Source organism: Mus caroli, unplaced genomic scaffold (assembly GCF_978045245.1).
Source record: "Mus caroli unplaced genomic scaffold, Mus_caroli_1 scaffold_4, whole genome shotgun sequence".
Classification (NCBI taxonomy): domain Eukaryota; kingdom Metazoa; phylum Chordata; class Mammalia; order Rodentia; family Muridae; genus Mus; species Mus caroli.
In genome coordinates, this window is record NW_028227259.1 from 147,442,940 (window position 1) to 147,469,592 (window position 26,653).

General features: G+C 52.7%; 1 protein-coding gene across 1 annotated transcript in view; it reads right to left on the reverse strand.

Moving 5' to 3' along the window:
- The window catches only part of Fbxl18 (F-box and leucine rich repeat protein 18), a 23,009-nt gene extending 134 nt beyond the window's left edge, over nt 1-22,875 (reverse strand). The window contains exons 1-5 of the mRNA XM_021163851.2: nt 22,769-22,875; nt 17,712-17,918; nt 14,299-15,842; nt 6,801-7,019; nt 1-560 (exon numbers count right to left, since the gene is read on the reverse strand). The exon at nt 1-560 is cut by the window's left edge and continues 134 nt beyond it. Coding sequence (XP_021019510.1) covers nt 404-560; nt 6,801-7,019; nt 14,299-15,842; nt 17,712-17,915 — 2,124 coding nt within the window. The 5' untranslated portion in view covers nt 17,916-17,918; nt 22,769-22,875 and the 3' untranslated portion in view covers nt 1-403. The remainder of the gene's footprint in view (nt 561-6,800; nt 7,020-14,298; nt 15,843-17,711; nt 17,919-22,768) is intronic.
- Between the last annotated feature and the right edge of the window lie 3,778 nt (nt 22,876-26,653).

Sequence of the window (26,653 nt, forward strand, 5' to 3'; positions counted from 1 at the left end):
TCACAGTGACAGCCCGGCCCACCCTGACTGCACGTGACTGAGCTCAAGTGTAGATGGCCATGAACAAAGGAGCAGGCTAGAGTCCCCAGGCTGAAGCAAGTGAGAGGACTGGGGACCGCAGCCCACAAGTCCCCCCCCCCCAACACAGCCAGGCCCTGAAGGGCAGCCTGGCTCATCCATGGCCCATTCGTCCATGGCTCACCAGATTACTTCTTGTCACTGTACTCATGAGAGTGACAGAGAGAATCCCGGGGGACTGGGGTGAGTGTCTCAGGGGAACTGGAGACTTTCTTCCCGTCACGGAACAAGGCCCTACTGTCTGCTGGCTTCTGGCACCCTCGTGGAGACTCAGACAGAAGAGGCTCTGGCGACAGGAGTGGTGGGCGGGCTGGCCAGGGTCCTCTCACCACCACAGGTTGGGCGGTTCCTCAGCCACTCGGCTTTTGAACAAGGTGATCTCGTCCAGGTGCAGCATGGGGACATCTCGGATGACATCTGTCAGGCCTTCGTGGAGCAGGGGGAAGATGACGACGTTCAATGCGGGCCTCTCAGCCTGGAAACTGAACCAGAGATCAGCCGTTAACGGGGTGTGGGCCGAGGACGCAGCTGGGAAGGCACAGCACTCCGTGAGCCACGGGAGACCTGGGGGCTCAGTGTCCAGCACGGATGCCCACTCTACGCTAAGCCATCAGATTCCCCGAGCCAGAAAGCACAGCAGCAGTCCGGGGGCTGAGGCTGGACTGCAGGGTTTTAGCGCCTAGAAGCCGAGCTGCTCTTAGAGAGCACCTGGGTTATGATGCTCACAGCTGTCCAGTCCCAGGAGCTCCAACTCCCTCCTCTGAACCTCTGTCCACACCAAGTACACACATGATGCACAGACATACATGAAGGCAAAACACTCGTGCACATAAAATAAATATATAGAAAAAGAGAATACAGTTTCTGCCAGGCCGCGCATGCTCAGTAGGTAGAATGGCAGCCTAGCATCCTCGAAGCCTCTGTTAACCAGGGTATTTCCATAGTCCCAGCATTCAGGAGATGTAGGCTGGGGGTCAGAGGGTCAGTTCATCCTCAGCTACACGCTGGGTTTGACATCAACCTGGACTACACAAAGCCCTGTCTCAAAACAAAAACACGAGGTAGCCTTGGTGTGCATACATTTAATCTCAGCATTCAGAAGGCAGAGGCAGGAGGATCTCTGTGAGCTCAAGGCCAGCCTGGTCTACATAATGAGTTCCAGGAGAGCCAGGACTACATAGGGAGACCCTGTCTCAAACAAAACAAAACAAAAATGTAAAGAGAAGCAGAACTCACTTGGAGTGAGGTGAGGGGTGGGGAAGGCAGAACGCTCTGCTTGGCCTGACATTCAAAGTCATCGCCTCTCTGCCCACAGAGCTCCTGTTAGCAGTCTTGGGAGTAACAAAGCGGGAAATACCTTCCCACACTGACGAAAGCAGACAAGACAGGATTCAGATCAAAGCTGAGGGAGGCACAGGGTCAGCCCTGGAGGGAGACAGCCCCACACTATTCTCCATGGGTGGCTACCGTCTAAGCACCCACACAACCTAGCCACCCTCAGACCCAGGCAGCAGTGCGACCTAACTCATCTGGAAAACTAGAGACTCTAGGGAGCGGGGACTAAAATCCAGCTCAGTGGTTAAGATGAGGACCCAAGTTGGTTCCCAGCACCCACGTGGTGGTGGCACAGCCATCTGTAACTCCAGTTCTGGGGGAATTCAGAATCCCCTACTGGCCTCTGCAGGTACTGAACCCATATGCACATACACAGCCACAGAAGCACGTAAAAATTAAGAAAAAAAAAACAACTGAAGACTGTATTTTTTTGTTTGGCTAGGAGGTTGTTTGTTTTACTTTTCTCTTTTTCCTTTCGTGTTTTTAATAGTCTCCTTATCTTCATTTCCTGTGCATTGCTAGGCATGTCTGTGTGAGGGTGCTAGATCCCTGGAACTGGAGTTACAGACAGTTGTGAGCTGCTGTGTGGGTGCTGGGATTTGAACCTGCGTCCTCTGGAGGAGCAACCAGTGCTCTTAACCACTGAGTCATCTCTCCAGCCCTTGTTTTTGTTTTGTTTTTCGAGTCAGGGTTTCTCTGTGTAAATTTGGCTGTCCTGGAACCTGCTGTCCTGTAGATCAGGACTGGCCTTGAACTCACAGAGATCCTCCTGCCTCTATCTCCCAAGGCTGGGATTTAAGCTCTGGGATAAGGACAGAATTCCCAGGTCAGATCACCTTTAGCTCCACATCCAGACAGACAGACCCACCAAGTGAACACCAGACAACATCTTCCCTTCTGAAATGGCCTGTGCCCCCCGCCCCATGCTGCCAACGCTATGGTGGGGCCCACGCACCTTGGCCATCTTCTACAGGCCTCATGCGGTTCCCAGCTCCTGGCTTCTGAATGTGCTCAATGGAGCTGGGACTCAGCAGCCACCTAGATCAGCATCCAGGTCACAGGTCTCCCCGCTGAGCCAGCAGCGGCAGACCCACATGGTAGGCTTGCCAGGTGAGAACACCCCAACAGCCTGGTCTAGGGCTCCCACACAGAGGGGTGCCACACGGTGTGACTGGGCAGCTCCCAGACTCCAAATGCCACCTACAGAGCCACTCCTGCTGTGGAGCAGCTTGGGCTGCAGAGCATCAGAAACCCTGTGTTTCTTGTTTGTTACTTTTTAACTTTCCTGAGACAGGCTTTCACTGACACTGCATGCTTCCCAGGTTGGCCTCAAACTTGTTATGAAGCCAAGGGTGACCTTGAACTTTGGATCCTCCTGCCCCCACCTCTCAAGTGCTGGGATTATAAACCTGAACCACTATGCCTAGTTTGTGCCATGTGGGGACTGGAGCCTAGGGCTTTGTGCACGCCAGGAGAGCCCTCTACCGACCAAGCCTCATCCCCCAACCTGATTCCACTCTTTGAAACTGACATCCAAGCCAGACTTAAGCAATCCCCTGCTCCATCTGAGAGCACTTCTCTGCAGTCTGCAGACCTGTTTTCCCGCATGGGGAATCACATGTGCACACTCAGCTTTGAGCGCGGCCCCCGAGGCTGCCAGGGGCCAGAGCTTGCAGAGCACAGCAGCAGAGGGGCAGTTGTTAACTGTGGTTCTGGCAAGCTGGAAACTTACAGAAAGAATGCCCCCCATGTCTACATGGAACACCAGCGGGGCTGGAGCAGCCAGGTGGCCTTCCAGGGCCATTTGCCCAACATACGGGGACAGACACAAACATACTTTAAGATCCCACATGGAGCCGGGCGTGGTGGCGCACGCCTTTAATCCCAGCACTCGGGAGGCAGAGGCAGGCGGATTTCTGAGTTCGAGGCCAGCCTGGTCTACAAAGTGAGTTCCAGGACAGCCAGGACTACACGGAGAAACCCTGTCTCGAAAAACCAAAAAAAAAAAAAAAAAAAAAATGGCCGGGCGTGGTGGCGCACGCCTTTAATCCCAGCACTCGGGAGGCAGAGGCAGGCGGATTTCTGAGTTCGAGGCCAGCCTGGTCTACAAAGTGAGTGCCAGGACAGCCAGGGCTACACAGAGAAACCCTGTCTCGAAAAACCAAAAAAAAAAAAAAAAAAAAGATCCCACATGGGAAGACAGTGCCAACTGGGCCTCAAGAGAATGACATGGCCACCGCAGTGGACGGCAGACCTCTGTCACATTACCCTGAGAGGAGCTGGAGGACAGCGCCTCACACTGCACTCAGGATTGGGATTCCTGAGTCTTCAGACCGGAGGCTGTGAGACATGACCACAGATGTCAGGTCTGTAACTGCTCCAGGCGAGCAGTGACCTCACCTTCACTTTGCTACTGTCTGGGGTTGTGCCAGGTCTATCACGTGTGCTTCTGGGCTCAGGCCCTGTTGCAGGGAGGAGACAGGACCTGGAGAGGTCCCATATGGGGTGCAAGCTGTTATGCCTAGGTCATGTGGCAGCAGGCAGACATGAAGAGGAAGCCTTCCAGGAAGCCGATGGCACTAGGTGGGATGATTGGCAGTGGTTCCCATGTCGTGGCTCACCCAGGGTGGGCAGGGATGGGTCTGTCATGGACAGGTTCCAGTTGTGCCTGGGAGATGAGGCTGCTCCCAGAGACAAGGTTGGGAGGAGCCTTGGGGTCTCAAGGCTCGACCTCCACAGTGCCACAATATCACAGTGCCACAGTGACCAGAGGACACAGGGCCCTCCCCATTCCCAGGGTTTGCAAGGCCTGGCCCAAGTGGGAGAGCCCAAGGAAGCAGGGATGAATGAGGGATCCTTCCCTGCTGAGTCTGAAGTGGGGGTGAGAGAGAGAAGTACAGGGTGGGCTTATCAGTGCATGGCTCAGACCCTGACGCAACAGCACTGTGGACAGACAGCAGCAGGCAAGGCAACCATGCATCAGGTAGACCAGCACAAGTTTCTAGGGAAGACGGGAAGCTGGACCGGTACGGTGCTGAGATGTGTGGGCATTGGGTAAAGCGGAACTCTGATAGTCCCTGCTCACCAGCCTGGGAGGCCACTAACCCCCAAGGTCCACCAGGAACCTCTGTCACTGAGTCTGGACCCCAGGAGCTGAATTCAGACCTCATATGAGGCCAAAGATGCCCAAATAGGGGAGGGACTTGCAGAAGAACACAGCCCCACATCCAGTGGGCTGCATGGTGCAACAGGAGAGAAAAGGAGCTGGCATGGGGCACACGCAGCTCATCCTGGTACTGGGGAGGGTTGAGATGGCAATGCCCAGAATGGCACCAAGAAGCAGGAAACCCCAAGGCTGAGACGTGGCTCAGCCAGCAGACTATTTGCCTGACGCTTCCAGGCCCCAGCATGGCATAAATCTAACGTGGCAGTGTATGCCTGTACGACAAGACCTGAGAAGTAGAGAGCGGGCATCAGAAGGTTACGTTTATTCTGGTTATTCTTCTCCATGTTAGTGGCTAGTCTGGGCTACTTGAGACTCAAAAGAGAGAGACAGACAGACAGGCAGACACGGGACACAAAGCCTGAGGACAAATGTAGTCACCACACTGTGCAGGCATTAGACACAGGCAACCTAAATATAGATACATCCTGTGAGGTGGGAGAAGCCAAATCCAACCCCACAACATGAAGCCCCCGAGCCAGTTAAGGAAGGTATGCAACTCAACTGCCCAGGGACCCGAGGCACGAGCACAGCCTGGCACGGGGATCCTGCCAGGAACCGACAGTGCAGTGCAGGGAGGAAGGGACCCCAGTCTTGCTGGCCGAGAGCTCCATCCACCCTGCCGGGTGAGGTGCTGGGAGTTCAAGAGTGGACTTCACTGAGCGTCCCTGAGTTCTCCAGGCAAGAAAAGCAGAGAATTGGGGGCTGCTCTGTGTGGCTGAGGCAGGAGGATTGCCACAAACTTCAGGCCAGCCTGGGCTACCCCAAAAGTGCTCTATACCTATAACCCCAGCACTCAGGAGATGGAGGCGGGAGGATACGGAAGGGAAGGTCGTGTCCAGCATCACAGTGGACTCAAGGCCAGCCTGAGCTACAAAAACCCTGTCTAAAAAAAGTTCTTCTTAAGCTAAACAAACAAAAGAAGCTTCAGGAAAGACTACAGACAGTGAGGTTACTTTTCACAGACACCCTAGGCACCGGGTGGCTGGCTGCCAAGAGCAACACTGCCACCTGCTGGACGCCTGCAGCTCAGCGCCCTGCACAGCTGAGCTGACTGTAAGACCCAGAAAGGCTGCTGTCACCGTGGGGGAGGGGTGTGCAGCAGAGCCACCACCCTGCAGATGGCAAGGCGGCAGCAGAGGCCTCCACAGAACAGCCTCTCTGCCAGTCTCTAGGGCTTTGCCCAGCCCCGAGGCTGCCAGCAATAGCAGAGAGGAAGGCTTTGTGCTGGCCTGCGTCAGGACTCAGCGTTTGCCCTGAGGGGTTTCTTACCGACCAGCCACTCTCTCTTTACTTACACTGTCTTAAGACAGGGTCTCATGTAGCCCAGGCTAGCCTCAAACTTGTTATGCAGTAGAGGACTTGAATCCTGCCTCCATCAGCAAGTGCTGGGATCATAAGCATGTGCCAACACATCTGTGGTACTACAGAGACTGAGATCTGTTTATGTATGTATGTATGTGCATGTAATGTGAGCTCACATAAGCTTAAATGCCTCACATCTATACAGCTGCCCAAAGTGGCCAGGAGGGGCCAGGAGATATCCTGGCTGTCTTGGAACTTGACCTGTAGACCAGGCTAGCCTCTGCCTCTGGGGTGTTGGCATGTCCCAGCTGCAGTAAGATGACTTCTGAGTCACCTCTCCAGCCCCATGTTGTAAGAACTGACCCAGGGCTTAGCGTCAGCTGGGCAAGCACTCTACCAACTACGCTAGACTCCCAGCCCCTTACTTGCTTGTTGAAATGGCCTTGCTTATAGGCCAAGCTTGCCTTGAATTCACCAAGTACTCCACATTCCCACTTCCACCTCAGCTTCTGAATTGCTGGGAGTCCAGCCTTTACAAGGATGAAGGAAGGGTCAACAAGTCCTTCTTGGGCCCACATCAGACACAGTAAACTAAAACTTTGGCTTCTAGACTCCAGGATAAACTCTGTACCTGAGGCTAGCCCTAACTCCTGGGCTCTTTCTGCCTCAGCCTTCCATGGCTGAGACCAGAGACTATCCATGGGAACTAGTCCCCTGCAGCAGGCCAGGCCCTCTGATCATGCTGCTAGAATCTGGTGCTCCATCTCCCCAAAGTCGGTAACGGGCTGAGGACACTGAGTCCTGGGGACAGCAGTACTGTCTGAGACCTCCCGGCCAGCTGCCGTGCCTTGCCACTCACCTCCGGAGGAGCGACTGCTGCAGGCTCTTGCAGGTGGTGAGGGATTCTCCGGTGAACATGTGACACATGACGACCTGCAAGCAACGGGCCATAAAGGCCAGCACGGCATCTGGCTGCAGGGTGCCGCTGCGAGACACCAGGCACAGGCGCTGCAGAGACGAGCACTGGCCCAGCGCCTGGAAGAACTGAGCGTTGGCATTGAAGTAGGGCTGCTCCAACCTGCAGAGAGATGGGTGTGAGCTGTAGGGACTTGACTCCAGGGAGGAGTGAGGCTAGCCACTGCCTACAAACCTGCCAGCATGCACCAGCTCAAGGCTATCACATCCCATCTTCGGTATGCCCTACCCCCGCCCCCCCATTCTCACACAGCCACAGCCACACCTGCTGGCCTTAGGGGACTCACATGCAGCTACCCTAGGGAGCCGATCTGATGGCAGAGATAGATCAGCCACCTGGACTTTTTTTTTCAATGCTGGGAACTGAACTTAGACCTCACATACACTAGGCAAGCACTTCACCACAGAACCGTACACCCAGCCCTTTGGATTTTAAATCTTAGATGGGGTCTCGCTCCGGTGTCCTGGCCAGCCCTGAATTTAGTTTCCTTCTGCCTTAGCTTCGCAGGGTGAGAAAGTGGCAGGCAAGAGGGATGCAGGGTCATGAGCAGCAGAGAGAGCGAGCGAGAGAGAGAGAAGAGAGAGAGAGAGAAGAGAGAGAGAGGAGAGGAGAGAGGAGAGAGAGAAGAGAGAGGAGAGAAGAGAGAGGAGAGAGAGGGGAGAGAGAGAGAGAAGAGAGGAGAGGAGAGAGAGAAAAGAGAAAGGAGAGAGAGAGGGGAGAGAGAGAGAAGAGAGGAGAGAGAGAGAAGAGAGAGGAGAGAGAGAGAAGAGAGAGAGAAGAGAGGAGAGGAGAAGAGAGAGAGAGAAGAGAAAGGAGAGAGAGAGAAGAGAGAGAGAGGAGAGAGAGGGGAGAGAGAGAGGAGAGGAGAGGAGAGGAAAGAGAGTAGAGAGAGAGAGGAGAGAGAGGGGAGAGAGAGAGGAGAGGAGAGGAGAGGAGAGGAAAGAGAGGAGAGAGAGAGAGGAGAGAGAGAGGGAGAGAGAGAGAGAAAGAGAGAGAAAGAGAGAGAGAGAGCACCGAGAGAGAGAGCGCAAGCGAGCGCCAGCCCATCCCAATGCTCCTAACAGCATGGGGTGGAAGCCCAGTGCCAGGCAGCAGTAGCTGCCACCTCCACCACTAGGTGGCAGTATGGACTTGCACTAAAGCCCAGGTATCCCCGGGCTTAGTTATACACCGTGTCCTGTACATACTTTCAAACCTTTTTCTAAGTAGATAGCCACTTACAGAACTTTCCCCTAAAAGATGTTATCTGTCACAGAGGTCAACCAGTCACCCTCCAATTGTGGGGCCAACGAGCCCTTACCCTCTCCCCCGTGAACAAGGCTGGTTAGCACCCAGCACTGCTGGGGAACTATCTAATGTGGGTACCATCTGACACCTGAGGGTAGGCAGAGAACAAGGAAATGGGACCCACCCAGATTGGGCCACGTTCCACCTCCACGTCTTCCCAGCTGGCTCAAACTGCCAGCCAGCAAGGACATGCCGCTCTGAGGTGACTGCACCTCTCCCCTCTGATGCTGCACTCTGAGCCAGGCGGGATGAGGGAGAAGGTACCCCAGAGACTGTGCCAGGCCTGGCTCAAGTGGCTCTTGCTTCCGCCCAGGCAGCCTAGGGTGACTCAGGGGAATGCTCCACCTCCAGTGTGGGTAAGATGGCACCCTTTTCTGCCTGACACGTGATCCTCTCGCCATAGGGGTGCACTCCAAACCCACATCTAGAACAACCTGTCCTTGTGGCACCTCCACCCCACAGGCAGCCAGGCTGGTACCAGCTCAGGTTCATGGTAGGCTGAGGTGGAGGTGGTAGCAGGTGAGCCTGGGATTCCCAGGGCTGCCACCAGAACACCACCACCACCATCCCCAGGTAAATAAAGGTGTCCCTTAAAGCTCCCATAACCCTAGGAAGCAAGCCCAGAGCACACACAGCCTCCTGAGCCTATAGCTAGCTCCTGCCACCTACTGCAGCATCTCTGGGCACGCCTGCCTCGGAAGGCAGCGATCCAGAGGAATGGGGCCATTTGGCTGTGTTCTGGAAGCCTGTGTGTTCAGAACAGGCAGTACCTTACACAGCAGACGGCTCTGTAGCTGCAGGCGCAGGCTGGAGCCTGGGGATGCCACATGAACTGTGATCAAGCTCTTGGGAAGACCCACGAGACGAATTCATCTCCAGTCTTGCAGGACTCCCGTGATGCACACATGGCCCTGCCTCTGGAAAGGATGCTAGCTCTCAGGGACAAACCAATAGACAGCCCAGGCTGGCCTGGAACCCAGTCTTCCTAGTTCAGCTTCCTGAGAGCAGGGATCATAGGTGTTCACCACCATGCCTACTGCAAAAACACAAGGTTTGATGGACAGGTGGGAAACAAACATGGGGGGAGGGTGCAGGGGGAGCAGAAGATCTAGAAAGATCTTGGCTCTAAGAGATTCAAAGGCTCCCTCTGGCTCCCTACTGGGTTCCTTGAATCTATAAAACCAAAGGAAGTAGGTGATAGCAGTGGCCAGCAGAGGTCATCCGCCAAACAACAGTATTCTCTGATCCATCTTTCCTTTCTCTTCTTTCTTTTCTTTTTTTGAAACAAGACAGTCTCACACAGCCCAGCCTGGCCCAAACTCTGTAGCTAAGCATTAACTTGAATTTCTGACCCTCCTCCCTCTGCCCATCCCCCAGTGCTGGCTTCGCAGGTATCCTAGCACACCCAGTTTATATAGATAGTACCGAGGATGGAAGGCCTCTATGACTGAGCTTCAGGCTCAGCCAGGATCTCTACACATTTGCCTTTCAGGCAAACAATGACTATGCATGCGCTAACTGTGGCTTCAGGAAAGGCCAGGGGTGTGGCAGGCCAGGCACAGGAAGACAAAGGTGTGAGAGACACCACAAAGGAAGCAGGGGAGACGGAGGGAGGGAGGCCCGATGACTGGTGACCGCACAGATGCAGCCAGGGGGAAGGCATTCATCTGTCAGCCGCCTGGGAACTGCGGAAGGCGGTTGTGAAAGGGAGGAGGGCCGCTGCTGTAGTTTGCCCGCTACAGCTACAAAGTTTCCACTAATGCAGAGGGGAGCCCGAGGCTTACATCTGTGTTGTCTTTGTTGTTGCTAACAATAGGATTTGTGTAGCCCAGGCAGGCTTCAAAGTCACTATGAAGCCAAGGATAACCCTGAACTGCCTCTACCTCCAGAGTGCTGGGATGTCAGACATGCAATCTCTATATTTGATTGGGCTTTTGTTTGTTGGGGTGGGAGCTGTTGTTGCTTTTGTTCTTCTACCACTGAGCCACACCTCAAGCTGTCTTACTCTAGCCCAGACTGACCTCGAACTCAAGGTAAAGTCCCAGCCTTAGCCTCTAGAGGTGGGAACTGCTCCCTACAGTCACAGCACCTCCATTTCCTTCTGCTTCCTTTGCGATGTCTGTCACACTTGGGAGCCACAGTTAGTGCATGTGCCACCACAATCAACTGCCTGGGACCCCTAAACTGGAGGAACAGGAAAGCCCACAGGCAGGTTCCTAAGGCAAGTGTAGCGGGAAGGCACAGGACCCAAGCACATGGATACCCAGGTATGGATACCAGCCCTGTCTACTGAGATGACCTGGGCTGTGGGTCTGCTCAGCTGAGCATCAGTGGGTGCAGCAGGGTGGGTGACCAGACGGGGCGTCAGACTTAGACAGTCTAAGCATGGCTGTGCTCCGAGGAGAACCACAGGCTAGCCAGGCAGCTATGGAAGTGAGCAACCCAGGACCAGCGGGCTTCCTGTCCTGCTGAAGGCCAGGAAGGAGACAGCGAGACGAACAGGAACTGCCCTGTCCACCCTCATCCTCCCTTGTGGGTCCTGAAGCCAAAGGGAAGCTCTGGCTTGGCTTGACAGGTGAGATGCTTCCTGCTTCTGATTAGATACCAGCATCCATGGATGTTGTGGGGGAAAGGTCAGCTTCAGGCCCAGCCCTTAGCACAGCCCCTGTGTTGGCTAGGGTCATCTGAGAGGAGGCACTTCAGTTGAGAAGATGCCTCCCTGAGATCCGGCGTAAGCAGAGGAACCTTCAGGGTTTTTTTTTTTTTTTTAAATTAGTGATTGGTGGTCCCATCCCTGGGCTGGTGGTGATCAAGGTGTTTAATCACAGTAACAGAAACCCTAAATAAGTCAGGCATCAATGCAGCAGTACCCACACCAGAGAGAATGACAGCAGCAGACAAGAACCCTTAGGCTAAGGGATGACTTCGAGACCTCACCGGAGCCTCCACCCACCCGCCAACACCAATGGACTGGCAGGGTCCTTAGGTCCTACCACTTCCGGCCTGCCCAGAAGCGAGGCATACATATGTCCTTCACAAACCTAGGATGGCAGAGCACGCTATCCTCCCAGAACAGAGACGCAGAGGCAAGACAGTCAGAAGTTCATCCCCCTCAGCTATGAGGCCAGCCTAGGACACTTGAGATTGTCCCAGAAGAGAAAAGGAATGCTTACAACCTAAGTATGGTGGGCCACACCTGCGATCCCAGGCGCTCTGGGTAGAGCAGTAGGAGGACCAGGAGTTCATTGCCCTCCTGGATGACAGAGTTCAAAATAAGCCCGAGCAACTTGCTTAAGGTAAAGAGAGAGCCGGAGACAGGGCTCAGTGGTGCTTTGCTTCCCTAGAGCATGCAAGGCCCTCACTGTCTGGAAAGAAGGCCATCAGTTAGAGACCACCCTGGGCTAGACAGAACCTATCTCAAAACCCAAGAACTAGGAGGTGTGGCTCAGTGGTAGAGCCCCTGCCTAGAATCCCCCAGTGAGGGGCTGGGGGCGTGGCTCAGTGGTAGAGCCCTTGCCTAGAATCCCCAGGGAGGGGCTGGGGCAGTGGCTCAGTGGTAGAGCCCCTGCCTAGAATCCCCCAGGGAGGGGCTGGGGGCGTGGCTCAGTGGTAGAGCCCCTGCCTAGAATCCCCCAGTGAGGGGCTGGGGGCGTGGCTCAGTGGTAGAGTCCCTGCCTAGAATCCCCCAGTGAGGGGCTGGGGGCGTGGCTCAGTGGTAGAGCACCCACCCAGAATCCTGCCCCCTGGCCCCTGTATGAAGCTTGAGGTGTGGCTCAGTGGTAGAAGAACAAAACCTATGTTCCATTTGCAGAACCACCACAAAAGAGAAGAATCTAGCCGGGCGTGGTGGAGCACGCCTTTAATCCCAGTGCTTGGGAGGCAGAGGCAGGTGGATTTCTGAGTTCGAGGCCAGCCTGGTCTACAGAGTGAGTTCCAGGACAGCCAGGGCTACACAGAGAAACCCTGTCTTGAAAAACCAAAAAAAAAAAAAAAAAAAAAGAGAAGATTCCTCCCCCGCTCTGTTGTTTAGAAAGTTTTTTGATACAGGGTCTTTTTTTTTTTTTTTTTTTTTTTTTTTTTTTTTTTTTTTTTTTTGGTTTTTCGAGACAGGGTTTCTCTGTGTAGCCCTGGCTGTCCTGGCACTCACTTTGTAGACCAGGCTGGCCTCGAACTCAGAAATCCGCCTGCCTCTGCCTCCCGAGTGCTGGGATTAAAGGCGTGCGCCACCACGCCCGGCTTGATACAGGGTCTTATTATGTGGCCTTGGCTGGATTGGAACTCACTATTGGAGTAGTGAGGCTGGACTCAAACTCACTGAGATGCCCCTGCCTCTGCCTCCCACGTAGTCCTCAACTCTTCTCCTTTAAACAGTGGGTGACGATGGCGACCCCTGTGCTTTGCAGTGCACAGTGTGAGTGCATTCCATGCTCGGCTCTGGGGACACCAGGAAGCTCTGTGCTAGGAGTCAAACCCAGAGTCTGGAGGTGTTAAGTGCTCTGCCGCCAAGCTACATCCTCAAGCCTTTCTTAAAGATATTATTTCAAGACAGGAAGTTGTGAAGTTGCCCGGGGCTGGGCTCAGACTCACTGTCCCAGGCATGTCTTCAACCTGTGATGGGTCCTGCCACCCACCTCGAGGCCATCACTCCCAGAAGTCTGAGTTTCTTTCTGAACCATCTGTTTGCACAGCCTGCCTGCATTTGTCCCCACAGGGCACCAGCAGTGGCTCCCAGCAGAAACCCCTGCTCTCCTCTGCCTGCCCCATCTCCCACTCCCCTCCTGCTCCTGCAGTGCCCTGGCTGCTCTGAATCAAGGAGGTTTGGGCACTGACATCTGCTCCGTGCTTCTGGCTTTGTTGAGGAAGGTTCTTGCTAACACAACCCAAGCTGCTCTGGACCTCAGGACACACACACCAGACATCTGGCATACCCTAGTCCTGACGGCCCCAGCCAACCGCTACACACCCTCCAAGAGTCACTGTGAGGGTTAGAGCACTTTCTAGCAAATATTAAAAACCAAGTTCAAATCCCCAGGAGCCATGTAAGATCCAGGCAGGCCACACATGTCTCTAACCCCCAGGTCACTGGCCAGCCAAAATGACCAGCTTTGGAATCAGTGAGACGTCTTGTCTGTTGAAATAAGGTGTGGAAGAGCAAGGTGGCTCAGAGTTAGGTAAGAGCACGTGCTGAGGAAGTCTGATGGCCACAGTCAACCCTCAGAACCCCTGTAAAGGTGGGAAGACAGAACCAACCCCACACATTTGCACTGGCCTCCACATGTACGCCGTGGCAATGCACCCCCACATGGTAATCATAATTAACATTTACGGCTAGGTACAGTGGAGTCCACCTTTAATCCCAGCACCCAGGAGACAGAAACACGGGGAGCCTGTGACTCCAAAGGCAGCCTGGTAAATACACTAAGTTCCAGGCCAGCCAGGGTGACAGAGTGAGACCTTGTCTCAAAACCCAGGGTGGGGAGCTGGGGGAAATGAGACACAGACCTGGAGAGCCGGCTCAGTGGTTAGAGCACTGGCTGTTCTTCCAATGGACCCAGGCTTGGTTCCCAGCACCCACATGGTGGCTCACAACCTTCTATATCTCTAGTTCCAGGGGATCCATCATTATCTTCTGGCCTCCACAGGCACTGCACATACGTGGTGCCACAGACATGCATACAGCCAAAATACACACATATAAGAATAAAAGTAAATAAATCTTTAAAAAAAAAAAGTTGAAGACTGTAAGGTTGTAGATGAATAAATGCAGCAGGGGCTCCTGTGAGTGTGAGATGCGAGAAACCCGTGCTCAGGATCCCTGCCTCCCACGGCTCTGCTAATCGCCACCACCCCAGCTTCCTGAAGCCACTCCCTGCAGACACTAAGGTTCCTTTCCTCTGATCTCTAGGACAGGCCTGTGTTAGCGCTAAGCTCCACCTTGACAGGCAGATACCATCTGCAAATCCCAGAAGCCCTAGAGAAGTCTGAGATCTTCTGCCCCTCAAACCTCAGCCCCTCATCTCAGGTCCTCATGTCTGAGCCTCTCACCTTAGCCCTTTGCCCTTTACCTCACCCCCTCAAACCCTCAGCCCCTCACCTGAGGTCCTTCAGCCGCTTGCAGTGCTTCAGCATGTCAGCGAGAGCAGGCATGTACACCACCTTCCCCATCATGCCCAGGTTGGCCAGCGATAGAGACTGCAGGTGCTGGCACTGGAGACCGATGCTCACGAGTCCGGAGCCCGTGAGCATGCCTGGCAGTTGGGCTAGAGTCAGGTGCCGCAGGAAGGTCAGCTGGCCAATGGCGGCCACCTCTGAGTCCCCCACGTTCTGTGCCCGACTGCAGGGTGGGAGGGAGTTGCGGATGGCAGGCTCATTGCGGGGCATGGCTGAGGAGAAATTGGACCCGATCAGTTCCAGGTGCTCCAGATATGGGAGCTTCTTCAGCAGAGACCAGAACACAGAGGCAGGCTGTGAGGCCGACTGGCCCACGAAGGGGTTGGGACAGGTCTGCACCCCAATGCGCACCTTCTTGCCAAATCCACGGGGTACTGCGTGCATGGCCGGCGGGGCGGGCGCACGGTCAGGCCTGGGTGCCGAGTCAGCCACAGAGCAGACAGGCAGGGACAGGGAACGCAGGTGGCAGAGCCGAGCCAGGAGCTGGCAGAGGTGGCGGCCCAGGCCGTCGGAGCTGTGGTGATGGGCGGCTGAGAGATTGAGGTGGTGCAGGTTGCAGCAGGACTCCACCAGAGTCTCCAGGATGCTGCTGTCAATGTCGTCCTCGGCCTTGCGCAGCAACGAGTCCGCAGACAGGCAGTGCACACAGCCGCTGAGGTTGAGGCTGGCCAGGCTGCGCAGGTCCTTCCCGCCATTGATGAGCCGCTGGATCAGGTGACCCCCTGACAGCGTACACCGGCTGAAGCTGAAGTAGAAGGGATTGTTGAATTTCATATGCTGGAGGAGGGTGGAGCCATTGAGCCAGGACTTGGGCAGCTGCAGTGCATCCAGGGCCACGTTACGGGCCATGGAGTCCAGCAGGTTTTTGGTGGCCCCGCTCTCTGCAAAGCTGCCCGGGACAGAGATGAGGAAGGCGTGCAGGTTCTCAGGCGTGCGGTCGCTGAGCACAGCGAGGTAGAGTCTCACCACCTCCTGGTTGATGTAGCCAGGGGCCAGGCGTGCATAGAAGACACGCAGGTTCTGGTAGTGGGGCACGTTGCTCTGGCCCACCATGAGCTGGCCCGAGAGGACGGCCCCCTCCCGGGTGCGGTCCAGGATCTCGAAGTAGAGCAGCAGCTTCTGCAGGCTGGCACAGCAGGGCACCACCCCGTAGGATGGCGTGAAGAGTGTCTGCTTGAGCTCCTGCACGCGGCTCAGCGTGGCCTTGCACTCACTGCTCAGCTGGCTGGCGTCGAAGCCGGGGCTCACGTCAATGGCCAATGAGCGCAGGTGCTGCAGGGCTGAGAGCACCTTGGACAGCCGCAGCGAGGTGAGGTGGCAACCTGACAAGTTCACCTTCACCAGGCTGTGACATCGGGCCACGTGCTCGATGGTAGAGCCAGACAACCAATAGCAGCCTGCCATGTTCAGCTGTTGGATCTCCCTGCCAATCTCCTTCACCAGTTGCTTTACCTTCTCCTCACTGGCCTGCAGGATGGAGACAGGGCAGGAGAGACAGGGATCCCGGGCTACTTCCCACTTCTGCTCAGAGAGCGGCCCATCCCTCCTCTTCCAGACACCTGCCCCTGGCAGCAGTCAAGAGAGTCCTGCTCCCAGGAAGATGGTCGCTAGCCAGGCCCTGGTGGCCCAGGCTAGCATGCCAATACTTGAGAGGCTGAGATAGGAGCATTACAAGTTTAGCATCCATCCGGGCTGCAGTGCTCCAGCATGGCCTGGAGTACTCACCAAGACTCGTGTTTCAAAAGGAAAAACAAGCCGGGGGATGGTGGTGATGCATACCTTTCATCCCAGCCCTTGGGAGGAAGAGGCAGGTAGTTTGAGGCCAGGCTGGTCTACAGAGTGAATTGCAGAATAGCCAAGCTACACAGAGAAAGCCCATCTCAAATAAATAAATAAATAAATAAATAAATAAATATTCACATCAGGGGCTTCACAACTGCATGTAACTCCAGCTCATCTCAAATAAATAAATAAATAAATAAATAAATATTCACATCAGGGGCTTCACCACTGCATGTAACTCCAGCTCCAAGGGAATTTGGTACCTCTGACCTCTGAGCACAAGAACTCACACAGGGGCTGGAGAGATGGCTCAGTGGGTAAGAGCACCCGACTGCTCTTCCAAAGGTCCAGAGTTCAAATCCCAGCAACCACATGGTGGCTCACAACCATCCACAACCAGATCTGGCGCCCTCTTCTGGAGTGTCTGAAGACAGCTACAGTGTACTTACATGTAATAAATAAATAAATCTTAAAAAAAAAAAAAAAAAAAAAAAAAAAAACTCACACAGGGACACACACACCCATCTAAAAATAACTAGTTTAAAAAAAAAAAAGATTTATTTATTATATCCAAGTACACTGTACCTGTCCTCAGACACACTAGAAGAGAACATCAGATTTCGTTACCGGTGGTTGTGAGCCACCATGTGGTTGCTGCGATTTGATCTCAGGACCTTCGGAAGAACAGTCAGTGCTCTTAACCGCTGAGCCAACTCTCCAGCCCAATAACTAGCTTTTTAAAGCTATAATTTTCATTTGTTTTTGAGACAGGGTCTCTCTGTGTAGCCCAGGCTGTCCTGGAACTCACTCTGTAGACCAGGATGGCCTCGAACTCACTGAGATCTGATTGCCTCTGCCTCCTTAGTGCTGGGACTAAAAGCATGTACTACCATCGCACGGCATGCTATTGATTTTTTTTTTTTTAAAGTCAGGGTCTCACTGTGTAGCCTTGGCTGACCTGGAACTCTATAGACCAGTCTGAGCTTGAATTTACAGATCCTCTGACTCCTGAGTGCTGGAATTTTAGGCACATGCCACCATCAGGCACACGGGCACACCTATCTGTTTGTTTGGGGCTAACCTGGTCTGAGCCAGGAAGGAGCCCCCTGCCTCAGCCTCCTGAGTGCTAGGACTACATGCGTGCCCTACCATGGCAGGCTTATGTCTCAGTTGATCAGAGACTTCAGCCCAGAGCAATGGCAGGCAGCCCTTCTGCAGCAATGTCTGCTGTGGCATCCGTCTGCTGTGCCACTCAACAACCTTCCACAGTCTTTCCTGTGGTACAGCAACTCCATTCTGCAGTGCCTACATGGAAGGCCTCCCACTGACCCCTTACCCTCCCTTCCAGAACTCCACCCACATGCACTATATCCATCCCCCCTACCCCCATCATGGGGCAAGCCACCTACCCTCTTCTACCCTGGCTCTGTCATTCAGTGTAACCTGAAGATCATTCCCAGCCACAGTCTTGTGTGCAAACATCAGTGCCTGCCACTGGCCCCACAGGCTGGCACCTGGTTGATCTCGTTCACCCTCCCGTCCATCCTGCCTCACCTGGTAGTCCTTCTGCAGCAGCACGGTGTGTACCAGGCTCTTGTCCAGGCACAGGGCTGCCAGCTTCCTGCAGGTGCGCCGCACACTGAGAACCAAGTCCGTGCTGGGGACATGGCTCAGGATATGTAGGAGGATCTCATCAGAGAAGCCAAGCAGGTGGGTGTCACCTGCTGCCTCTGCTGCTGCCTCCTCCTCATTGGACATGTCCTGTAAGTGAGGGACAACAGAGGGAGCGGTGGATCAGCCTTTAGATGCTAGCTGGACGAACAGAAGGACCCGAGTTTGGATCCCCAGCACCCACATAAAAAGCTGTGTAAGGGAGCCTACACCTAGAATCCCAGCACTGGGGATGCGGGCAGGAAGATCCCACCCCCTCAGTAGAGAAGTCTTAACAGCTCTTTGCTGAACTGCAGAGAACACAGAGTTCCCTAGAATGCCCTCTTAGAGCTGCAAACCAGGAGACAAGGTGAGAAGGATCAACTGAAGGCCATTTTCAAGCAAGGCCCGAGGATTCTGGCTTCTCCTGGGTGTTAAACAGAGCTTGCCTAGGCTGTACCTAAACTTGCTATGTGACCCAGCCCTAGCTTGAGCATGGTTCTGGGGACAGACACATATGCCACCATGCCTGCCTTCCCACAATCACTCTACTCCCTTATCTATCCATCCATCCACCATCCATCCATCCTTTCTTCTTTCCTCTCTTCCCTTCCCTTCCCTTTCCTTCCTTCCTTCTTTTCTTCCTTCCTTCCTTCTTGACAGTGTTTCATATAGCTGAAACTGACCACAAACTAGCCAAAGAGGACCCTGGCCTCCTGGTCCTCCTGTCTCCACCTCCCAAATGCTAGGATCACAGTAATGTTTCACCAGACCCAGCACACTGCACACAAGGCATACAGCTTGTACAGACTACAGTGCGCACAGCCTATATAGTGCACACAGCCTACAGCACGCACATACAGCATACAAGGCACACAGCAACATACAGCATGCACAGGCCCGGGAACCTCAGCCTGCACCTCTGCCACTCTGCTTCCCAGACATTTACCCAAATAACAACAACAATTTACACAAGACACTGAGCAATTCCACAGGTTCGGAATATACTGAATTTTCTCTCTTTTATTTATGTATTTATTTATTTATTTTTTACATCTGTGTGTGCTTCTGAGGAGAGAGAGTGTGTTGTGTGTCTGTGTGAGAGAGAGTTGGCACACATGCGCCTGTGGAAGTCAGAGGACATCTTGTGAAACTGTGGAAGTCCGGTTTCTAAGCCACTGTGTAGGGTCTGGCATAGAGCTAAGGTGGTCATGGCTGGAGAGGTGGCTCAAAGGTTACAAGTGCCCACTGCCCTGGCAGAGAACCAGAGTTCAGCTCCCTGCACCCATGCTGGGTAGCTCCTGTCTGCTTGGGACTTCAGCTCTAGGGAATCTCATGGTCTCTTCTGGTTTCTGTAGGCAACTAACATGCACATACCCCAAAACAGACACACACACACACAAATGTTGCTGTGTGTGCCACTACCAGCACTCAGAAGGCAGAGGCAAGCAAATCTCTGTGAGTTTGAGGCCAGTTTAGTCTACAGAGTGAATTCTAACACAGCCAGAGCTATATACAGACTAAAATCCTGTCTTGAAAATTAATTAATTTTTAAACATTTAAAAATCTAAAAATCTAAAAATAAAAATGAAAAAAAAGCCAGGTTTTCAGGCTTGGTGTCAAGATCCTTGGCCTCTGGGGATTTGTTGTTGCTGTTGTTGTTTTGTTTCTGATAGACAGGGTCTCGTGCAGCCACAGACCAGCTCAATGACTGATCCTCCTGCCTCCCTTCCCAAGGGTTGGCTGGCTGCTTTTGTATCTGCAGTACTGGGGATGGAGGTGGGGCCTCCTGAATCTCAGATGGAGACTCAGATGGGCTCTCACCTGGAGCTACTTCCCAGCCCCCTACAAACGGCAGGAACTGCAGGAACTGAGGACCCCTCCTCCACTCAGCTCAGCACACTCTCAGATGTCCAGATCAAAAGACGCCACGCCAGCCTGCTCTACATGCTGAGCTCCAGGCTACCAAGGCTACCCAACAAGTCCTTGTTCAGAGAGAAGAAAGAAAAGCTGGCTAGGATCACAGGTGTGCCCTGTTACTCCTATCTTACAGAAGGGTTTCCTTGTTTGCATCCTGTGTGTAAGTGTGTTATGTATATGGTCACACATATGTGGAGTTGTGTGTGTGTGTAAGCCTGGCTGGACAGGGAATGTCTTCCTAAGTCTGTCCTATTTGTCTGAGGCTCATCTAGACAAAGCAGTCATGGAGCCCCAGGACCCTCTGCCTCTGCCCCACTAGCATGGGATCCGACACACAGACATGATGCACCACCCTGCTTTGCTTTTGATGTGGCTGCTGGAGATGCAGAACAGGCACTCTACTGACTGAGCCATCTCCCCAGATCAAGGCTTTTTTTTTCTTAACTGCCTGAGGAAAAAAAGCACAGAACCAGGCCGACCTGAGTCCAATTCACAGCCACCCCGTGCCATACCCACTCTCCCTGTAGACAGCAGGCTCCTGCCAGGATTTACTTATGGCAGCTCAACTGGAATACAATTGGCTTAGAACTATGACACGCCAAAGCAGGCTAGCAAATTTGAAAAACCAAGCCTAGCGGTGCGCTCCTGTAAATCACACAGGCATATGCACAAATGCGCACGTGCAGAGTCACCAGGTTGACTCAGGCACTGCTGCTAGAACACACTGATTCTAGTCTTCCATGTGGATCCTCCTCCACCAGAGCCCAAAGCACTGCTTTCATCCCCAACCCCAGCCGTTCTCTTCTTCACTGGACTGAACAGTGAAGGCTGTCACACTGAGAATTACCCCGTGAACCACACACCTGGGATCCTACACTTTGGAGGATGAGGCAGGATTACAAAGTAAAGGCCGATTGGTCAGCAGTCCTCCCAACAAATCCAAGCGGAAAAAGAGAAACCCTACCCTTATGATTTCCCCTCCTCCCTCCTAGGTCCTCCTTCTACCACCAGGCAGTTCGAAGCCCAGGCTTTGGCAGCGGGTTTGTCAGCATGACTTTGAACTCACAGTCTCTCTTCCTGGAGAGATGCCTTACTCGTACAGAGCTTGCCACACAAGCACTAACACCTGAGTTTGGATCCCTAGCACCCTTGTTAAAAGCCTAGAGTGGCAGCTTGCAGCTGCAGTCCTAGCAATGGGGAGGTGGACACAGAAGGATCCCTGAAGATGCCCAGTCAGCCAGCCTCAAAGAGACCCTGTCTCAAAATATAAGATGGAAGAGCTGGAGAGAGGATGGCTCAGCTGTTAACTGAGCTCTTACAGAGGAGCCAGGTTCAGTTCTCAGCACCCACATGATGGTTCACAACCAGCATTAACTACAGTTAAAGTCCCAGGGGCTCAACTCTCTTCTGGCCTGTTGGCACTTCGTACACATGGCACACCTAGGACCACACGAGCAGACATGTCTATTTAATCCCTAGCACGTAGAAGTCATTGAGAGATACTAATACAGCAATACTATCCTGGAACTCCTCTTGCTGGAGACATATCTACCACCTCACTCCTCTCTCATTGGTATAGAGCTGGACCACACACACTCTTTCCTGTCAATCAAGGAGACACTTCTGAGTCCAGTTTTCTTCAAAGAAAGAGAAGCTTCCAACAGACCCCAGACATAGTCCTCATACCCTGGAAAACACTTGTAAGTCTCACTGGATAAATGCAAGGAAACTTCTAAGACTTAAAAGTGTGCCCAGAGATCAGCAAGACGGCTAAGTGAGCAAGAGAGCTTGCCTTGCAAACCCAATGACCCAAGTTCAAACCCTGGGACCCACATAAACTGCTGGATGCAGTGACCCACATCTGCCATCCCAACACTGCTAGTGCAAAGTGAGAGGAGGAGATGGGGGCATCCGTCAAAAGCTCACAAGCCAGCTACTCTGGAGTATACACCATCAAGAGAGATCCTGTCTCAACTGGGGGAAAGGCGGAAGCAGAAGAGATAATTTAGTACTACTCTTTCGGAGGACCTGAGTTCGATTCCCAGTACCCACACTGGGGAGGCGAATAACCATCTGTAACTCCAAAGCCAGGTGCACATGATCCTCTGGTCTCCTCAGACACCTGCACTCATGTGCACATATCCACACACACACACTAATATAAACCAGATGAAAGGCAACAACCAACTCCTCAAAGTGGTCCTCTGACTTCCATATGTACGCCATGACATGCACCCATGACATGCACATGCCGGTACTCACGCATACACACACGCTAATATGATAAATAGGTGTACCCCCAGATGCGAGTCCTAGGAAAGAACAAATATAACTCAAGATAGGGAGGAAGGCAACAGGGAAGCTGCCAGATGCTCCCCTAATCCCCGCCACGGCCCCATACTGTCGTCTGCAGAAAAAAATACTGCACACCCGTAACAAGACGCAGTGGGATTCTCCAGCTGACCTAGATCATAAAGCTCTGGGGTCAGTCCGACGCCCTATCACACTCCCGCGCATCACAAGTAGACTCCAGAAAGAAGTGGGCTGCACTTAAGCTGATAGAAAAAAAAAAAAAAAGAAGCCGGGGCTGGGAATGGGGATGAAGCCCTGAATTCCACCCTTAGCTGCACATTAAACACCGCGTGATGATGCACACCTGTAGCCCCAGATTTACAAAGGCTACAATAGAAAGATTGCTGTACGTTCAAAACCAGCCTGGGCTGCACACTGAACTCCAGGCTAGACTGGGCTACAGTGTAAAACAAACAAGAAAACACAAGCAGACAGGACAACGTCCCATAGCTGCGAGGGCAGAGCCAACACACAAGGAGATGGGGGAAAGGCCTGGAAACTCAGCAGGCCACGTGAAAAGGTCCATTCTGGCCGTCGGGATTGTGAGCCTGGGAACAGATGGGGTCAGGAGAGAAGAGGGCCTGGGAGGAGGGTAGGAGACGGCAAGGATGGGCCTCGGAATAAGGGCAGGGTCGAGAGGGAAGCCCAGAGGGGACTCCAGCCGCCGGGGCTGGAGGTGCAGGTCGTACCTCTCCGGAGCTAGCCGCCGGAGCTGCAGCCTCACAATCCCCCAGCCTGGCAGCGCAGGGATGCTCGAAAGCCGGCGCGGCCACAGCTCCACAGACCCCGGTAAGGGGCGTGGCTGCGGCGCACGCCTAGACGTACTTCCGCTTGCGCCCGGATGGACCCCGTGCGGTCGCCATATTGGGTGTGGCATAAAAGTACTCTTCAGGGTTCAGAGGCGTCCAGAAGGTCACGAGTGACCAGTCTCTAAGTTACCTCCGCAGTTTCGCTCCAACAACATGCGTTCTGCCCCAGGCCTTTGCATTTGCCATTCGCGCTACACACTGCGCTCCAAGTCATCTGTCACAGCGCTCAGGTATCCTAGATAACCATAGCAACCTTCATGTGCACACGCTCCTGAATTTGCCCCTCATCTTGCGTTACAACTCTCAATAGCTCTTTGCACCGCCTGACTTGCTAAGCCTTTTTGCTTGTTTTGAGACAAGGTCTCACTCTGTAGTCCTGGCTGTCCTGGAATTAGCTATAAAGACCAGGCTGGCCTTGAAGTCACAGAAATTCGCCTACCTCTGCCTCCCATCTATGCCTAGGCGACTGTTTATTTAATGTATGTGAGTTCACTGTAGCTGTCTTCAGACAAAGTGTCTGGGAATTGAACTCAGTACCTCTGGAAGAGCAGTCAGTGCTCTTAACCGCGGAGCCATCTCTCCAGCCCCATCTTATTTTGTTGTTGTTTGTTTTGTTTTGAACCTAAGGCTTCATTTCCTGCTTGCTAAGTAAGCGCCCTGCCTGTACCCCTATAACTAAGCAGAGACTCTGCCTGGTACTGTTCTTTGCATGTCATAACACTGAACAAATAAATATTTGTTGAATAAATGAATAATAAATGTTTCCATGGCGTTTCCAGTTAAAAATGGTTTCCTAGAACTGGTGAAATGACTCGTCAGGGAAAGGAGCTTGACTCTGACTGACACCTGAAGTGAGTTTGATTCCAAGGACCCACACGCTGGAAGGAGAAGACTGCCTCCTGGAAGCTGCCCTCTGATGTCTGTGTCTGCACTGGTCATGCACACGTGCTCTCGCCCGAGTGTACACAGAGAAAGAGTCAGGAAGGAAGTCCAGATGGTTTAAAATTAAGATAATAGTTTAATGGGAGCTGGGGATGTAGTTCATTTGAGTATTTGTCTAGCAGGTACATAAACCGGGGTTCTGTCCCTGGCACTATATAAACCAAACCAAACGGAAACAATCTTAGGACTCAGAGAGTGGAGGCAGGAAGACCTGCAGGTCAAGGTTACCCTAGGCTATATAGTGAGTTTGAAGCCAGCCTGGTCTACATAATGCGTTTCAGGACTGCCAAGGCTACAGAGGAACTAATACACCCTTCTTCCCTTGGGACACATAATTAAAATAATAATTATGAAAATTAATCAAATTATGAACACAGCAGGAAAGCTGGGTTTGAAGCCCCTGGTTAAACCCTCCAGTTTAGCATTGTCATCTACTACAGAGAAGAGAAAACTTAAGAGCAATAGGAAGCCACAGAAAGGGGTGGGCACAGGGGTGAGTTGGAGCCACTGATGGAGCCCAATCGCTTGACATCAGCTGATTCTCACTGTGCCAGATAAAGATGGCCACAAATGTACTCCCCAGCCCATCTCCCACCACTACCATCAACACTCAACAACTTCTTCCCTTTTCATTTTTAATTATATTTCTTATTTTACGTTGTGTGGGGAGACAGAGAGAGAGAGAGAGAGAGAGGTGTATAGGTGCATGTAGCAGAAAGCACATGCAGACGTTGCAGGACAGACCCGGGGAGTCAGTTTCCTCCTTTGGCAGTGGATTCTATTGGCTGTCGTCGTCATGTCACTCGTCACTCGGCTTGCATGGCAGATGCTTTTCCTCAGTGAGCCGCTTTGCAGGCCCTTTCCAGATTTCTTTGCACTGCGGTATCATAAAGCTTAGACTGGCCCGAAGCTTACTATTTATTTCAGGCTGGCCTCCAACTCCAGCTCCTCCTGCCTCTGATTTCCAAGTTCCCAGGTGCCAGAGTCACAGATGTGTGCCATCAAACTTGGAGACACATTATGCAACAAAGGAGGCTAATCAGGAAAGGCTCCCAACGTGGGACTGGATTCCAGCTCAAGGACATTCCGAGAAAAGCCAAGACTGTGACACACTACAAAGATATCACTGGCCTGGGTGGAGACCAGTAATACAAGGCTTGTCTTGAAGTATCTTTCAAACTGAAAAAAAGAAAAAGAGAGTTGGGCTGCCAAAGTGGCTCAGAACCCACGTAAAACTAGAAAGAGAAAATAAAGTTGTCCTCTGGTCTTCACATGCAAACAGTGGTTTGTCTTGAAGTGACTAAGGTAACACCATCTTGTCTGCCTCTATTTTGTATCTGCTTCGACACTTCTCAGCTCCATACTCCCCAACAGCCTCGTTGGCCTTGGCTACATACATATTTGGCATCTCCATGACCTTGAGCATGGTCCAGATGCATTAGCCCAAATAATTAGTATCTATACAAACTAAACATAAAGAACCAAAAAATCAGAAATCAAAATACACTACTTAATATAAAAGATCTGCTAAATTAATTTAGATTTTAATAAAAGTGCACTATAAAAGAACCCATAGGCTTGTTCTTAACCCCTGAGCCATCTCTCCAGCCCAGCGTGAAGCACGGGTCCAAGCAAAGCAAACGTGGCATTGGGCTTGCCCTCTCCCTTGCTAAACTACTAGATTCTTAAAGCTAGGCACCAAGGTCTAGTCCCTTATTTGGCTACTTCCTTATGCCTGCCTAAAACTCCAAGGTCCAACTATCAAAATACCAAGGTCCAGCAATCAAAATTCATTCTTTGGTTACAGTGACTAGAATATCTAATCAGGACTTCCCACCTCACCCCAGCAGAGACCTTTTCTCCTTAAAAAGTCACTTTTCTTTGTCCAGTCCAGATTTACTACCCCACCATGCCTTCAGGGTAGAAAATGTTTGTCCTAAGAATTTGGTGTCTGAGTGTGTTCTCTGCCACGTCTCAGTAGATTATTTTGAATTCAAGGCCAGCCTGATCTACATAGTTTCAAGCTAGCCAAAGCTACAAAGTAAGACCCTGTCTCAAAAACATTTTTTTAGCCGGGCGTGGTGGCACACGCCTTTAATCCCAGCACTCAGGAGGCAGAGGAAGGCAGATTTCTGAGTTCAAAGCCAGCCTGGTCTACAAAGTGAGGTCCAGGACAGCCAGGGCTACACAGAGAAACCCTGTCTCAAGAAAAAAAAAATCACTTCCAGGATGAAGAGATTGCTCAGTAGTTGAGAGAGTGTGTGCTGAAGTTCCAGAGAACCTGAGTTTGGTTACCAGCACCTACAGCCACCTGTAGCTCCGGCTCCAGAGGATCTGACATCCTCAGACCTCTGCACATGCCTGTGTCTAAACACACACAGACAAACATTCACAAGGGTATGGATGTCTTGCCTGCACGTGTATCACATGTATGTAGGTTCAGAGGATGGTGTCAGATCGTCTGGGACTGGAGTACCAGACAGCTGTGATCCACCATGTGGGACTCAAACCTGAGCCTTCTTCTGCAAACAGCCAGTGCTCTTAAACTGCTGAACCATGGCTTCCAGCCTCAAGTCCAGACTCTTCACCCCGGTGACTAGTCACTGTCGGTCCCTGCAGTGGTCAGTTTCAGTCACCAGAGGTGTGCAAACCTACAGGGGTACCCCATCCAGGGGGAACCCCAGTGTACCCTGCAGCCTCTGCACCGGAGACAAGAAAGGTGTGAATGTAGACTCACTGTAACAAATGGAGCAGCCTGCTTCCCCGTGCTGGCAGTGGAGGCGGCCGTGGGTGGGTGAGGCAGGCTTCACGGGGACTCTCAGT